Source organism: Neolamprologus brichardi, chromosome 20 (genome assembly GCF_056152115.1).
Source record: "Neolamprologus brichardi isolate AB-2024 chromosome 20, ASM5615211v1, whole genome shotgun sequence".
NCBI classification, from domain to species: domain Eukaryota; kingdom Metazoa; phylum Chordata; class Actinopteri; order Cichliformes; family Cichlidae; genus Neolamprologus; species Neolamprologus brichardi.
The window spans coordinates 33,713,513-33,730,687 of record NC_142123.1 but is presented as its reverse complement, the minus strand read 5'-3'; the positions used below and the strand labels follow the sequence as shown (position 1 = coordinate 33,730,687).

The window sequence follows — 17,175 nt, the reverse complement described above, 5'->3', positions numbered from 1 at the left end:
CCAACCAGAGGTGAAGTAAAAGGCCTAAAACCCAGCTTTTGTGGGTGTAATGTACCACAAAGTGACAGAGTTTAATCTATGTGCTTTGGATGATAGATATTCTACCTATAATTTAATTTATTATCAAATCTTAAATCTAATCAGAACTAACAAAGGGCCTGTGTATGAGGTAAGTGGAGCAGCCAAAAAGACAGAGAAACAGAAAACTTTTGATTTTATTACGCTGAAAACCCCCAGAATAAGTCATTTTTGAGAAACCAACTTTTGAACTGTGATTGATAAATACTGAAGTTTACTGAGTGAAAAGAGACAACAAGAGAAAGCACATTCTTAGAGAAAGTAATCAGAAATGAAAAGTATATGGAAGGATCAAACTGTGCCTGGTTGGGTGTGAGACCAGTTCCACGTCCTCGTCTCCTGGGGTGGAGTTTCGTCAGCACATCACCTGTTCCTAATTTCTGGGCCATTATCTGGAGGGTCTCTTAAACCAGCGCTGCCTGCCACCCTCTGCCATCCTGCTACCATTGGTGGTAACTCGGACTTCCTTGTGTTCGTTATTCATGCTCCCCTGTTTTTGGATTAACGTTTTTTCCATCTCCAGTTGTCTCCAGAGCAATCTCCTGTCGCGCTTATCGGTCTACCTGCAGACAAACTAGAAGTAGATCGGCCTAACACTCGGTGAGTATCTCAGATATACTTTCTTTATGATATATTTATAAATAAACAAGACTTGCCTGGTTCAGCATGGCTTCCATCACATCAGGGTGGGTCAGATCCAGACTGGAGCTCCAATTAAAATCAAGACACTCAGAAAGACTCTGGAAAAGAGTCGAATCCTTGGGACAGAGTTTAATACACTCAATCATATGAACAGCAGGAAAAATACAAACAGACAAAGCAAAACCACGGGAGTACAGCTTTAAGCACAGACGGCAGAGCAACAGCAAAGGGGGAAAGTGCTGGGGTGTCCTCTGGTCCCCTAATATATACGGACCAGTATCCCCCCCCTGCTGCTGGGTAACTTTCCCACCCGTCCTCCAGCCAGACACAGCTGACATTGAGTCTCATCACCATTAAGCTCCCGTGTTTCACAGTGACGATGCTGAATGTGGGAGACAGAAGTACAAACACGGAACAGGGAAAGCTTCAAAGTTCATGGGTGCGACGGCCATTTTTGTCTCCTCTGTCTCCCTCTTCAGTGTTCAGTGCTGTGGACAGGCCTCGGGGTCCATGGCCACCCAAAAAAGTCACAGCGTCGCCTCAGCTGAAACCTACTAATACACATAAGGTTAAACTAATTCAAACAAAAAGCAGAAACGTTAATATTTATTGCATTGCAAGTTCAGCTCACAGTAGTTTATTGTTTCTGCAGCAGTCGTGGCGAGCGGCACGATGAGGAGGACGCTCAGCTGATGGTCGAGGTCAGACTTTAGTACCCGATGTCTCTTTGAAACTAAAGAACAGGCTTGTGTCGGCTTGTGCAGCTAGTTTCAAAACACAAATGTCCTCAAAAATATGTAAATAAATCTAAATGTGTTACAGATGTTCTGCACTCACAGTCAGCTGTTCGACTTCTGCCTCTGCTGCTTGCGTCTGCTGTCTCAGACATATTTGCACTCTTTCATTATTGTGACTCTGAGTCTCCTGTATTTGTATAGTTGTCATAGTGTAATCACTGCAGAGCTTTTCCATCGGTCACGTTTCTTTGTAGCCACTTAGAGGGTTTTTGCACTGATATTTGACTTCTTTTTAAAATCATTTTGCATCTACATGCAGTTATTTTCTTTGCAGCTAAATGAGTTTGAGCCTCGTTTGATTTTGCTGCAGTGCTGTACTGTAGTCCAGTGTAATATCTGGTAGTGCCATCATTCTCTGGCTGTCTGTGTCACTCCTGTACTGCATATTTATATTATTTGTGCACTTTTACGGAGCTGGTTTTAATCTTGCTACACTGTGTATACTGACTAGAAAGGCTTTCAATTCAATTCTGTTTTTCTTTCCCTTCTTGTTGCAGTTGTTTTGTGTCTGAAGTTTTCTTGAGAAACATCCCTACAGCCCTCTAAAGGCCTGTTCAATAGTTCACACAGGCAGTCATTAGAGCTGTAACATCTCCTCCTATGGCAGAATCAGAAAGCCGTGAAAAAGATCTTCTCTTTTCCAAACACAAACAGTAGAAAGCAGCACAGAGTGAAAGAGTCTGATAGAGGGAGGGTTAAAAGAGCGACATACACAACAGAAATACAATCAGACAAGTTTATTTTGATAGAAGAAGAGAAATGCTGCTTAGCTGCAGGGAAGAGCTGCAGCACACACACACACACACACACACACACACACACACACACACACACACGAAGGGTGAGTCTGTGTGCAGCTTTGCAGAGCACCAGGACCAGAAATAGGCTGAGAGCACTACGAGCATTTAGCGATGAATATTTCAACCACTCTCTCACTTCTGGTCTCTCGTAACCACCGCTCCACCTTCTGTCCCTGCTTTCACTTCTTTAAACTTTTAATCCACAATCTTTAAGTTCACATCTTTGTTACTTTCTCCACAGGCCGGCCCACCACACCCACTCAAAGCCATGTCCATCACTGCTCTCCTTCTGGTCCTCTCTGTGGAAACACATTCACGACAGTGCAGCAGATGTGGGAGCAATAATCAAATATATGATGGATTCACGTGCATTCGTAAAGAAAACTTTACCTGGTGATGTGATTGCTTCTTGAAAGTCCTATTCTGACTGCACGCGCATGTAAGATTTATAAACTGTGGAAAAATCTTATTGGCTTTGTGTTGATGGGGCGATGCTAACAAGAATGTTAGCAAGAAAGACTGGCGTGGATCAAACACACACACATTTCTCCTGCCAGCGTCAGGGCCCACTGTCACTTACAAATACACACCAGCCTGGCACGTACAGGTGGAAAGTTTCAAGACTCCCTAAAACACGTTTTCCTCGATTTGAGCCTCAGTGATCAGAAAAGTGCAACAGTATCAACTTTCATGTTTGTATTGTTTGGGTCACTGAAAATTACATTTAAAATATTGTTGCTGTCATCAAAACTGGGCACTACCCTCACACATAAACGTTTATATACTGAACAGTATGTAAAGGTTGTCACATACAGCGGTCCCTCGTTTATCACCGGAGTTACGTTCTAAAAATAACCTGCGATGGGTGAAATCTGCAGCTTTATTTTTTACAGTTTTTATGGATGTTTTACCCGCAGTGGTTCACCTTTCACTGTGCTGAAAACGATGTTGCACTTTTCACCCTTCACAGTTGAAAAAGACTAGAAATAAATGTTTTTCTTCTTTTGCATTTTATCAATAAATGTAGTGAAAAGTCAGTGAGCACCTGTGAAACCTCATGCTGCATTAACTTAAATTACATTTGCCTTTGAACAAACACTAAACTAAAGTGCTGATGTGGATGAACACAGATCAGGAGGAGTAACGACAGCCTGTCAGTTTCACATCTGGAGGTTTTCGGGGCATCTGGAGCACCAATCGCCTTCAACATACGGCCGCACGCCTTCGCAGTTCCCTCTGAACACACGCACACAAAATATCACACAAATCCAAATCAGACGAACAGAATCAACTTTGGGGGATTTCCTGAATGATTGAATAAACTGTGTTTGGTTTTAGTCTTAGTGTCATTTTCCAACAGAACTGACACGAAGCACCATTGATGTATAAGTGTATTATACTGTATTGTCTACATTATTGTGAGATAACTTCTTTTAATAGAAGCCACATTTAATGACGTCTCCTGCCTTCAGTCAAACATAAAGTGTCATTATTACTACTGTCCACAAGAGGGAGCACTTGTTGTAGTATTGTGCAGCAGTTAAGGAGTCGTGGTACTGACGCTGGGTAGTAGTTACAGACGAGGAAGGAGACTCTGTCCCAGTCCAGTCCCTCCATAGTGTCACAGAGATGGAAGGCACAGCCCACTCTGTGTGTGTCTGCCCACACCATCTGTAACACACGCACAGTTTACACTGAGTGGATCTGCCACAAGGTTTGGACAAAGTCCTCTGCAGTGGATTTTAGCCATTTTAGTTGTATTCCCATTACTGAGAAGTAACTGGACAGTTGATTGATATTTAAAGTCGTTCTCAGTTTGGACGTGCATTTCTGCAGATAAATGATGTTAAGATGATTCCAAGTGTTGAACACCTTTTTTGGCTCAAACTTAAAGAAATGCTGGTCTGTTTAGCAGAAAACAAAGCAGCAAACTTATGAAACTCAAAAACGACAACAGGAGCTTCTACAACAGCCGCACACAGAATTCCTGCATCAGAATCCTGAAAGAGATTCTGATGGACCAGAGCACATCCTTCATGTCACGTTTTGCTGGGTATGAAGTCTATTTGGACTAAAGTGTATCACCCACAGACTGATGGTCTGGTGCAGCATCTGAATAAGGCTTTCATTGATTAATGATGATGAACATAATTGGAACCAATGAATAGATCCTGTTTTTTTCACTGCGTTTTTTTAATTTCCTGTTTGGCAGGAAGCCACATGGGGTTCTGGACCTACAAATGTAAAACTGGGAGAGCCAAGCTCCAAAAAAACGGAATTCAGCATGTAATGGACAAAACGTCACGCTTTGGGTCAACTGTCATGTGAAAAAGGGTGTCTTAGGGCAGCGGTCCCCAACCCCCGGGCCTCGGACCGGTCCGTGAGTCGTTTGGTACCGGGCCGCGAGAGTTGAGGCTCAGGTGTGAAATGTATAGTTTTCAGGGTTATTTTGTTATCGTTTTTATCGTTTACTTGGTTTTCCTGGGTCTTTTCATGTGTGTTATGAATAAATCTTCTTTTTTTCGGTACCGGTACTAGTTTTATTTTGTTGTATTTATCCGCGACACCTTAAAGGCCGGTCCATGAAAATATTGTCGGGCATAAACCGGTCCGTGGCGCAAAAAAGGTTGGAGACCGCTGCCTTAGGGTGTGTGGTGCTGACCTCCCAGTACTGTACATCAGACAGTACATCAGAGGATGAGCCACGCTACAGCACTGTAGAGAAGTGCTTAGCTAACAAGTGGGCGACCAACACCCTTTATTATTTACTCCTGAGATGCCCATTCACCCGCTTTTTGGAACATTCACCCCTGCAGTGGCTCCACCACATGACAAATGTCAACAAATATCCACACCGTGACCACCTGTCGGTATCTGGCTCAAGGTTAGCAAAGTTAGTGGGAGTAAAGTTAGTGGGAGTAAAGTTAGTGGGAGTAACGTTAGTGGGAGTAAAGTTAGTGGGAGTAAAGTTAGTGGGAGTAACGTTAGTGGGAGTAAAGTTAGTGGGAGTAACGTTAGTGGGAGTAAAGTTAGTGGGAGTAACGTTAGTGGGAGTAAAGTTAGTGGGAGTAAAGTTAGTGGGATTAACGTTAGTGGGAGTAACGTTAGTGGGAGTAAAGTTAGTGGGAGTAACGTTAGTGGGAGTAAAGTTAGTGGGATTAACGTTAGTGGGAGTAACGTTAGTGGGAGTAAAGTTAGTGGGAGTAACGTTAGTGGGAGTAAAGTTAGTGGGATTAACGTTAGTGGGAGTAACGTTAGTGGGAGTAAAGTTAGTGGGAGTAACGTTAGTGGGAGTAAAGTTAGTGGGAGTAACGTTAGTGGGAGTAAAGTTAGTGGGAGTAAAGTTAGTGGGATTAACGTTAGTGGGAGTAAAGTTAGTGGGAGTAACGTTAGTGGGAGTAAAGTTAGTGGGAGTAAAGTTAGTGGGAGTAAAGTTAGTGGGAGTAACGTTAGTGGGAGTAACGTTAGTGGGAGTAAATTTAGTGGGAGTAACGTTAGTGGGAGTAAAGTTAGTGGGAGTAACGTTAGTGGGAGTAAAGTTAGTGGGAGTAAAGTTAGTGGGATTAACGTTAGTGGGAGTAACGTTAGTGGGAGTAAAGTTAGTGGGAGTAACGTTAGTGGGAGTAACGTTAGTGGGAGTAACGTTAGTGGGAGTAAAGTTAGTGGGAGTAAAGTTAGTGGGAGTAACGTTAGTGGGAGTAAATTTAGTGGGAGTAACGTTAGTGGGAGTAACGTTAGTGGGAGTAACGTTAGTGGGAGTAAAGTTAGGCCAGACTGCTTGCTGCCCTAATTTGGGCTTTGGGGTTTTCCAAACAGCCTGATTATGACATATTTTGATGTATTTGAAAGATGTGGACAGATCACTCAGAAGTATTTTCCTCAACTTTCAATATTTATTTACAAAATTCAAGAAAGTGTTAATCCCACTGATGAAGTAAATCCAAAACAAAAAGGGCTTTACAACAAGATGACAGACTTTTGTTTTATTTTTATCTCAATATTGTTTTAGTTTACACAGACTTTGAATACAGTCAGACTAACCAAACAGCAGGAAGTAAAACTAACGTGAAAAGAAAAATCAACTTTCAATTTTAAACAGGAAATAAACCAGAGAAGTAACACAGACTGAACACTGACACTACGTCTACACTAATCTGGATACATTTGAAAATGGGCGTCCACTCTATTGTTTTCAGTCGTTTCTGAACAGTTGTTCATCCACACTGAAAACGGCGTCTCAGTGTGGACAGGAGGCCAAAACGGAGAGAAAAAGATGCGCCTTTAAACGAAAGTGTGGACGTGGCCTCGATAAGATGCCTGAGTAGAGAACACCGACGTGCTGAGATATTTACACAGACACGAGAGGAACAGCCACAGATACACGAAAGAAACCTTGAACTCCTTACAGACATGAGCCAGAACACAGGAACTTAAACGCATCAATAACCAGAACATGAAAACAAAACTAAAGTCTCAGTGAGGTCCTAACAAACACAGTTTACTACTCTGACCTTTACTACTCCAATCTACCAGAATAAAGATGAACCCAGAAACACACAAACAAATCAAATCCTAAATGCAGAATAAAAGTAAAACAAGAACACCAACACGTTTATTACTATAATGTGCTCTATGAAAAAAACCCAACACCAAACCACACATGAGCCCTGATCAACATTTAAAACTCATTTTTTCAGGCTGTGTTCTTCTTGGTTTGCTTCTCATCCCTGAGGAAGACCTCCCCGTCCGACTGCTTCCTCCAGCTCAGTTTGACGTCTCCTTTTACGCCCTTGTTCTTCAGCTTCTGTTTGAACTGAAACACACAAAAAGTGACAATCTGAATATCATTTAGACAAAACTCTTCACTAAAAGCTTGTTACGCTTACCGCTCTGCTCTGGAAGGATGCAGGATCACACATCTGTAACTGATTTAACCCTGTACTTTGTTCCAGTGTTTGTGGACAGCTTATACATCTCTTGATTGGTAAATAAAGGCAGGCAGTATTCAGAGGACTACAGTTTGAGCTAATAGAGGTAATGAATTATTCAGTCAGGTGATGTCTGTTCCCTTATTATTCCATAACAAATTAAACAGATAAAACAGTCTCAAAGTACTCATTCATTACTTTGAGTTACTTTTTACATCCATTACTTTGGGTAAGTAATGAATGTAAAAAGTAACTCTTTGAATAACATTTCTACCAGATATCTTTGTGCAAACTGACTGAACCTTGTGCTCTATTAGTGCATTACTGTAATAATATTGTTTGCAGGTTTCTACACCTGATTGTAACCAGATGTCAGCAGATGTTTTATGTTGCCCTGGCTGATTTCCACCCTCGACACTGACAGTATTTGCTGTCTTTATAGGAGAGAGCTACTGTGCACCACTCACACACAGTTCTTTATTTTAAATCCACCACAGTTCAGAAAAGTAACCTGTTTGTCTGCACTAACCTGCAGAGGATTGTCATGCAGCCTTTAAATAACATACATGTAAGCTTTGAATGAGCAGTCGTTCCCTTTACAGTTAAGCTCGTTTCCTCTCCCTTCAGGTCTTTCTTATCTTTCTCCATCTCTGACTGAAGTCAGCTGTTTCTTTTCTCTCCCTGTGACATGCAGCAGCTGGACCTTTAGTTAGCAACACACTCTGAGACAAACAGCACACTAACAGTTTGTGTGTTTGCTGATCACCAGCAACATCCGCTGGTGATTAATGAACAGAGAGGCCTTTCATGTGTCACTGTTCAAACTCAAATCGCTTTGATGTGTGAAGGCTCACAGCGGTGTAACACAAAACTCTCCTCAAATACATTTGTCTTTATTGAACAAAAGCAACCAACTGCTGGTCAGTGTTTATTCACACCTCCCCAAAAGTTCTCAGTATCAGGTGAAGATCAAAGTGAGGGGCAGACAGCAGTAAAGAGGTGGGTGGGGCCAAAAAACGAGGCAGCTTCAAACTAATTACTTATGAACAGTGTTGGTCAAGTTACTTGAAAAAAGTAATCAGTAACTAATTACTGATTAAAAAATAAAATATTTTGTGTGTTTACACTCAGTCTTTCAAATAGATGCAAGTAAAACACAGCAGAAAATAAATAAAGTCAAAGACTAGCGGTCCTGTTGCTCTATTTTCACCTGTAAAGCAGGAGTTGGGTAGGCGGAGGGTTACCCTGGTGCAGGTGTGCAGCGGTCAGTGGAAGAATCCGCGAGTTTCTCTGAGTTTCCCATTACGTCGTAGCTACTCGGTGCTTGTTTGGAAGTTTAGGGTTTTTTTCGGTGTAAAAAGAAGTTTTCTTCCCACGCACAACGGACACTAATGTTTTTGTCACTTTTTATGGAATCAAACTCAAAGTAAGGTCAGTACTTCCACGCTTTAAACGCTGCATGCTCATACTCTCTCTGCACTCGATATATGATCCATTGTTGATCTGCACACAGCTGTTGTCACGAACGTCGCACTCGCTTACGTCACTGTCATGAGACATTCTCGCAAAAAAATCACGGTTTTAGTAACGCAGTAACGCAGCGTTCCTACGGGAAAGTAACGGTAATCTAATTACCGTTTTTGCAATAGTAATCCCGTACTTTACTTGTTAATTGAAAAAAGTAATCAGATTACAGTAACGCGTTACCCCAGAACTAGTTTTACCCCTGCACTGAGATCATGAGTTGTATAATTACCTGTTCCAGCATGGCTTCCATCACTGCAGGGTCATTCAGATCCTGATGGTTGTTTGTCTCCATCCTCAGTCTCACCACTTGCTTGTAAGCCGGCTCTTTGTAAATAATGAACAAATGTACGGCTTTAATTAAAGGTAAATAAGTAATGCTGCATGTGCACAGTACAGTAGCACTTTGTTGCTGCCCTGAACGTTCTCAGGGTAAATAAAAGGGATTTGTTGTTTCAGAAATGAAGCAACATCAGTTTCACAACACTGTACTAAAGCTCTTGTGTTTTTACTTTCTTATATTAAGCTAAGCTAACCGTATTGACCTTTGTCATAAAAACATACGTTGTCTGTAATGTTAAACAGCAGCCTGCAGTGCAGTCTGTGAGGATCAGAGATGATGGTAGCAGCCTTGTCTCCATTTGAAATTCAAAAACTAAAAGCTACATGAATCAGAACGTACCACTGTAGCAAACAAATGCTGTCTCCCGGTCACAGTACCAGTCCTCCCATTTTCCAGTAGACCAAAAGTTTGCTGCCACACAAGATTCATGTTTGAGATTATGATTGGGTTCATATATATTCCAGTATCTAAACGCGGAGTTACTGCCATCCGTCCACTTCCAGGAGTCTCTGAAAAGGCCGATCCAGACCGTTTGTCCTGCAGGTACCAACTCCTTTGCCTTCTGGTTCTCTGACATGTTTCTCACACTGACCAGGTCTGTATAATGAGCTCTGCAGTAGCTCTGGGCCTCCATCCATGTCATGAAATTGTTGATGAAGACAAATGTCACATTCAGTCCTGGAAAATACCCAAAGTGAAGGGAGAAGAAGAGATATTTAAATGTAAAATCCAAAGAGATTGAAAAGACTTGTAGAACTTAAACAATTTTGTTTTAGGGTTCTGTATGAATTAACATCCTCACCTCTGATGTCAGAGCAGAGTGCTTTAAATGTATTATTACAGTTTTCATCAATCCATGATCCAGTCCACCTTAACCCAGTACAGTGTTCTTTGCTGCTCCAATTGTCTGGTTGTCCAGGCTCCCAATTTCTGAAAGCCACACTGTTTTTGTATAAATCTGTGTTTGACATTGACCATCTCCAGCTGTTGATATCATCGTACAGTCCAATCCAAGCTCGCTGCAAGGAACAATTGAAATGTGTTGTGACATAAACTATTGATCTCAATTGTTTCATAAAAAGCCTTGAAACTAAAATGGTATTTTTTTTACTTTCGAGTCATATATTTTGATTTCTGTGTAAACTGGGTCATTATCAGGTCATCAGTTGCTATTTCTTTGGATCTTGGTCAAACAGCATTTGATGATGGTGATCTTTATTTGTCACTTGCAGTGAAACCATACATATAATAAACAAACATCACATTGAGGAGACAGGTCAGAATAGGTAGCATAAAGAAAAACAATGAAATGTACAACACAAAAAGGGAGGAGCAAAAATAGAAGTCTACTCAGACTGAGCTCCTGACAGGGGGTCACTAGGAGAACAGAAAACAAAAACTACTCAGCACACAAGCACATGAATCTTCACACCGTAACACCATGAAAACACGTGACAAGCAACAGGGGTGGGTGAGTAGGGTTACAGTAAGGCAATGTAGACAGCAGCATTGGGTCGGTATCTCTGAGGAGTCCAGCTGACCCGCCGTATGATTCGGGTGGGGGGCAAGCATCTCCATTCAATTCAGTTTTATTTATACAGCGCCAAATCACAACAGCAGTCGCGTCAAGGAGCTTTATGTTGTACAGTAGATCGTACAATAATAGATACAGAGAAAAACCCAACAATCATGTGACCCCCTATGAGCAGCACTTTGGTGACAGTGGGAAGGAAAAACTCTCTTTTAACAGGAAGAAACCTCCAGCAGAACCAGGCTCAGGGAGGGGCGGGGCCATCTGCTGCGATTGGTTGGGGTGAGAGAAGGAAGACAGGATAAAGACATGCTGTGGAAGAGAGACAGAGGTTAATAACAGATATGATTCAATGCAGAGAGGTCTGTTAACACATAGTGAGTGAGAAAGGTGACTGGAAAGGAAAAACTCAATGCATCATGGGAATCCCCCGGCAGCCTACACCTATTGCAGCATAACTAAGGGAGGATTCAGGGTCACCTGGTCCAGCCCTAACTATATGCTTTAGCAAAAAGGAAAGTTTTAAGCCTAATCTTGAAAGTAGAGATAGTGTCTGTCTCCTGAATCCAAACTAGAAGCTGGTTCCACAGAAGAGGGGCCTGAAAACTGAAGGCTCTGCCTCCCATTCTACTTTTAAATACTCTAGGAACAACAAGTAGGCCTGCAGAGCGAGAGCGAAGTGCTCTAATAGGGTGATATGGTACTACAAGGTCATTAAGATAAGATGGGGCCTGATTATTTAAGACCTTGTATGTGAGGAGCAGGATTTTGAATTCAATTCTGGATTTAACAGGAAGCCAATGAAGGGAAGCCAAACCAGGAGAAATCTGCTCTCTCTTTCTAGTCCCTGTCAGGACTCTTGCTGCAGCATTTTGGATTAGCTGAAGGCTTTTCAGGGAGTTTTTAGGACTTCCTGATAATAATGAATTACAGTCGTCCAGCCTGGAAGTAATAAATGCATGAACTAGTTTTTCAGCGTCACTCTGAGACAGGATATTTCTAACTTTAGAGATGTTGCACAAATGGAAGAAAGCAGTCTTACATATTTGTTTAATATGTGCGTTGAAGGACATATCCTGGTCAAAAATGACTCCAAGGTTCCTCACAGTGTTACTGGAGGCCAAGGTAATGCCATCCAGAGGAAGAATCTGCTTAGATACCATATTTCTAAGCTTTTCAGGGCCGAGTACAAAAACCTCAGTTTGTTCCGAATTAAGAAGCAGAAAGTTAGCGGCCATCCAGGTCTTTATGTCTTTAAGACATTCCTGCAGTTTAACTCATTGGTGTGTGTTATCTGGCTTCATGGACAGATAGAGCTGGGTGTCATCTGCATAGCAGTGTAAATGTATGCTATGTCTTCTAATGATGCTGCCTAAGGGAAGCATGTATAATGTAAACAGAACTGGTCCTAGCACTGAACCCTGTGGAACTCCATAATTAACCATAATTAGTGTGTGAAGAGGACTCTCCATTTACATGCACAAACTGGAGTCTATTAGATAGATATGATACAAACCACGGATGGTGCTGGCATAAGGTCGGCAGCCTTAACCCAATTTCCTTCGGGGTCAATAAAGTTTTATTGGAGATTATGTATCGGAATTTCAGGAGCAGGACCACGCCTCCAAACACGCTCCTTCCGGCTGTCATCTATATAGGTTCCTCCAGTTCTGCTAGCTGTTCATTCTCGTTTATGTGCAAACAGGGTCCATTCTCAGCGGATACCTTTAAACACAGCTTTCTCACAGGAGTAACATAATTTTACTCACACTTCCATTCACTACAATCATCCTTGCCACCTTCCCTTCCCTCCATCCATCCTTTGCAAAATTCAGCAACATGCTTGGTATGGCGGTTTTGGCGCCAGAGCACATCGCTGCCTGCCACCCTGCTCTTTTTCTGGCTCAGTGAAACGGGGCTGCCGTGCAGGAGCGGCCACGGGCGCTGACGATGCTCTTCATTGAAGACTCGTGCTGGTTGACTCTGGCTCCCAGAAGAGCCTCATCCCACCCACCGCTGCGGACAGTTTAGCGGCAAGCCACGGACTGCAGCTGATTGCGGCTAACGGTTCTAGTATTGCAACTAATGGGGAAAGGTTAGTGACTGTTAGTTTCCACGGCCGGAAATTCCAGTGGAACTTTTTTGTTGCTGCCAGCTCGGCACCGATTTTTTTTTGTGCCCACGGACTGTTAGTCAACGTTGCTCACAGACGCTTGATTGATGCTCTGTCGTTCTTCTCGCTACCCTGTCTAACCCGGGCCGCTCACTCCCTTATTGGGGCCAGTTTGGTGGCCTCTGGATACGTATTTCAGCGTTTGCTGTAAGAGTTTCTGTCGCTGTCAACTCCTAATTTCTCCAGCGCGGCAGCAAAATACAGGGTTGAGGATTACATCGCCATGGTTGGTTCCCCGGTGTTTGCGCGCGCGTGTAGCCGCTACCCTGCGAAACTGTCCATCACCCAGGAGGAGTTTGAGGCCATGGAGCGCCTGGGCATTGCGCAGCGCTTGAACAGTGCCTGGGCCTCTCCACTTCACATGGTGCCCAAGTCGGAGGGGTGGTGGCAACATTGAATGATTGATTGATTGATCATACTTTATTCATCCCGAGGGAAATTGGGTTAAGGCTGCCAGCCTTGCCAGCGCCATCTTACCCTTCCGACCATACATACATTACACAAACATCACATGGGGAAGACGGGTCAGAGAGGTATAACAATGGAAAATGCACCACATGAGGAAAGACGAGGAAAAAAAATAACTCCCCCCCAGACTGAGCTCCAACAGGGAGATCAGTTTGAGAACAGAAAAAACCACCTCAGCACATGAATCATCTCACAACACAGAAGACATAAGCTTCGAAGGCGTTCGGAGGGGGTGGGGGGTGAGTGTAGGTCTGTGTCAGTGTACATGTGTGTGTTCATGTGTGTGTGTGTGTTCCGTGTTCAACCGAGAGAAAGTGTCTCTTTACACGGTTAAGCAAAAGTCAACAATCTTCGATCAACGCGGATGGCCTTGAAGGACAACAATCCTGTTATCATGGAGAATTTGGTTGTTTCAGTCAGCTTCAACCTTGGCTGGCCTTCAGCTGGTGCCAGTGCGAACGACTGCATCCAATTTTTACAGTTGGTCTAATTCTCTCAATTCCCGTTGTTCTTCTTCAAGATCTTATCCATATTGTGTTCAAAACACAGTCTGAGTACTCACAGCCCATCGTCTATCATGTCGAACAGCGTTATGGGATTTTGAACAGCTGTAGCTGCTTCTTGTACTTCGATAAGCTCCAATCAGCCAGAACTCTGTTATCGTGGTTCCGAATTGGTAGATGTCGTTCAATGTCCTCCATCGAGAGTGTCGCCAGCAGTGTTGGGTAAGTTACTTTAAAATAGTAACTAGTTACATTACTAGTTACTTCTATCAAAAGTAACTCAGTTACTTCAAGTTACTCGTTACTTTCAAAGTAACTAGTTACTCGGGAAAGTAACTTTGGTTTTACTCAGAATTCTCTTGTTAATGTGTTGCTTCCATAACTTTGCCAGTCTTCTAGCTTGCTTACTTGCCACAGTGCACTGTGCCACCTACCAATAGAAAGGAAAATATAATGTGCATATTTCCACGAGAGAAATCCCACGCCTGGACCGTCGTTGACCGCCGCCATGATTCTAGCCTACGTCACAGCGTCATGTGCGCTTTTTACATCCAACACAAAAACTGCAGTCGTGATGCTTTGATTGTACTCAGAACTCTGAAATTCTGCCTTCTGAATAAGAAGATGTAGGTAACAGCAGACTGCAGATGAGCTGCATACAGGGCTGGACTGGGACAGAAAATCGTCCCGGGCATTTTGACTAGAGACCGGCCGCCATTATAGGAAAAATCATAAAGCCTTTGAATGAAAACAAACACTGTTGTGACAGTGATGTTCACTGTTCTGATGGTATATATGCATCAATCTATCAAACGTTTGTTGTAAGATTCAGATAATTATTTATTAAAAGCGAGACATTTTAAATGAGAATAAGAAAGTATGTCTTTGTGCCCCCCTCTCCCTGTTAATGCCCTACCTGCCCCCCTGGCAACACTTTGCTAGACCCGCCCCTGCACAGTTACCAGCTGTCAGCTACACAGAAAAGGATCCTGGGGTTATTTGTCTCTCAGAAACAGTTCATAACTTCAACTCATTCATGTTACCTAAAAGGTAAACCTGTTTCTCCATCACAGCTCTGATGATTCAGTAAGGACATCTCCTGGTTTCATCTTCATGTTTCCCTCTCACCACATATCCAAACCCACATCATGACCAGCAGGTTTACAGCTGTGGCTCCAGCAAACATCAGCTGATACTAGAAATTAATATTAAATACATTCTAACAACAGCTGATCAAGCTTAAACGTGCTGCTGTTGTTTAGTGCGACATCGGCTGGTTTCTTCTTTCTGGCGCAAAGTGAGCGATAAACAAACAAGAGAGACGATCAGCTGATCATTGATCAGTTTTCATGATTGAAGTAGAAACGGGAGAGGGAGGGTGAGAGAATGAAAGAAGAAGAGGCAGCTGTGCAGCAAAGACAGAATAACTCCAGCTTTGTGTCTTTTTCATTGTAGCTGAATTACAGGACAAACTGATCCTTTTCACCTCAATAAGAAACGCGTAATATTTTCTCTGAATACCAGACGGGACGGTTGGCAACTCTAATAACTTATGAACAAAATAAAGTTCACTATCAGTAACATCATAGCACCACCCAGCTGTATAGAAACTCCGTCATGCTAGCTAGCACACAGTACGAGTTATTGTAACTGACTGTAAAAAGTCAGCATAACGAAAATAAACTCCACCTAAACTTGGTTTATATCTGACCAGATAGACTGCAGCTCATAACTTCTTACCTGAAGTTCAGTTCACCTGATACTCGGACCGGTGTCCGCCTCGGGTCTCTCCTCCTGTCTCTCCTCCTGTCTCCCCTCTCCCTCCTCCACCTGCTGCCTCCACCACTTGCTAATGTTACTGAATCTGTGGAAGCTCCGCGATGCCACCACACGAAGTAACGAGTAACGAGCCTATCTAAATCCCAGTAACGATTAACGCGTTCCTGATTTTGGCATAATAACTAGTTACCGTGCTCGTTACCACAATAATAACGTAGTTACTGTAACGCGTTACTTAATAACGCGTTAGTCCCAACACTGGTCGCCAGACACGACGCAACCGACCATCGAGTATCCGGCAACAAACGGCTCCGCAGGACAATCGGGCTCTCCCAAGCAGCAGGGTGTCAATTCCGTTACGGGACCAGTTGATCCGCCTCGGGTCTCTCCTCCTCCTGCCTCCCCTTTCCCTCATCCACCTGCTGGCCTCCGTGGAAGCTCCGCCATAGCCTCCACCAAACAACTGAGTTACTTTTACACATCTGCCAGCATCTGGCCAATCCACCACCTTTCATTGTTTATACCGTTACAAAAAAAAAGAAAAGCTGAGGAGCCCCTTTTGTTGGTCAAATGGACCAATACAGAAAGGCTGTGATGATCCATTTGGTAAAGTAAATCTGTTGGGCATCTCTCTTGGCCTTCAGACAATAATTCTGATTGCTAAAGAACCAAACAGGACAGGCAAAAAGAAAAGAGGAAGAGAAAAAGTGTACTCACATTTCTGTATTGTGTGTAGTTCATTTTACTTGAGTCTGCCATGCTCTGCAGGATCCTCACATCCTCCATGTTTTCTACGGAGGCCAGGTCTGTGTATCTCTCTCTGCAGTAACTCAGAGCATCAGTCCAGTTCTTCCAGTCATAAACAAACTGGTACTGACGCTTAACATCTGAGGCGACGGCACACAGGTCTGCAAACACAGTAAATAAACGAGTTTATGGACTCAATTTAGGATCAAACATTTAGCCTCACTGTTACATTACATTTCTGTGTAATCTATTATTTTAGCAGAAAATTTATGTCGATATTAAATAAAATGCACTTTTTTTTTTCATTTCCAACAACAAAAACACTGAAAGGGAGAATCCTTTAGATCTACAGTAATAGTTTCCTGTAGGATAATACATAAATATGATAATGGAAACTTATAATGCAATAAATAATTTAAACTTACCTGATGCCACTATGATGAACAGAGCCTTTTCCATCCTTGTACATTCCCTGCTTTCTCCTTTGGTCCAACTGTTGATATTTAGCAAATTAAATGATTTCCTCCTCTTCCTCAGAGGCTATGGATGCATGTGTGTATGCAGAACTCAATCCAAAAGTCAAATCAGTTTTACCTTCTTTCATTCATTTGCATGAGGGGAGCTTTAGCTAATTAGCACACGAGGGAAAAAGAAGGATGGAACAGAAGTAATACGATTCTTAGATTTTTTTATATACACTTTATACCACTCACTGAAAAGACAAAGCATGAATATCATGTTTAGCATTGCTTTTATGCTTCCTGACATCTAATTCCTCCACTCCAGAATACAAAATAAATTCTGATTGTTACAAAAAAAGTTAAATATATTATATTTGTGCAAAGACTGATAGTAAATTTGT

At 42.6% G+C, this 17,175-nt stretch overlaps 1 protein-coding gene across 1 annotated transcript; it reads right to left on the bottom strand.

Moving 5' to 3' along the window:
- Positions 1-7,010: 7,010 nt before the first annotated feature.
- Positions 7,011-16,772, bottom strand: LOC148097059 (C-type mannose receptor 2-like). The gene is made up of 6 exons (XM_087834178.1): positions 16,739-16,772; positions 16,284-16,474; positions 9,915-10,131; positions 9,452-9,790; positions 9,002-9,096; positions 7,011-7,130 (listed from the first exon to the last, which is right to left on the bottom strand). Exons 1-6 carry the CDS (start codon positions 16,770-16,772, stop codon positions 7,011-7,013), a joined length of 996 nt encoding a protein of 331 aa, XP_087690304.1.
- Between the last annotated feature and the right edge of the window lie 403 nt (positions 16,773-17,175).

Excerpts from the sequence above, each read along its gene's own strand:
- LOC148097059 (XM_087834178.1), bottom strand. The coding sequence starts at position 16,772 with ATGGAAAAGGCTCTGTTCATCATAGTGGCATCAG. Across the intron at positions 16,475-16,738 it reads GTTCATCATAGTGGCATCAG|ACCTGTGTGCCGTCGCCTCA; the intron begins GTAAGTTTAAAT and ends CTGTGTTTGCAG. Across the intron at positions 9,097-9,451 it reads AGCATTTGTTTGCTACAGTG|AGCCGGCTTACAAGCAAGTG; the intron begins GTACGTTCTGAT and ends TTATTTACAAAG.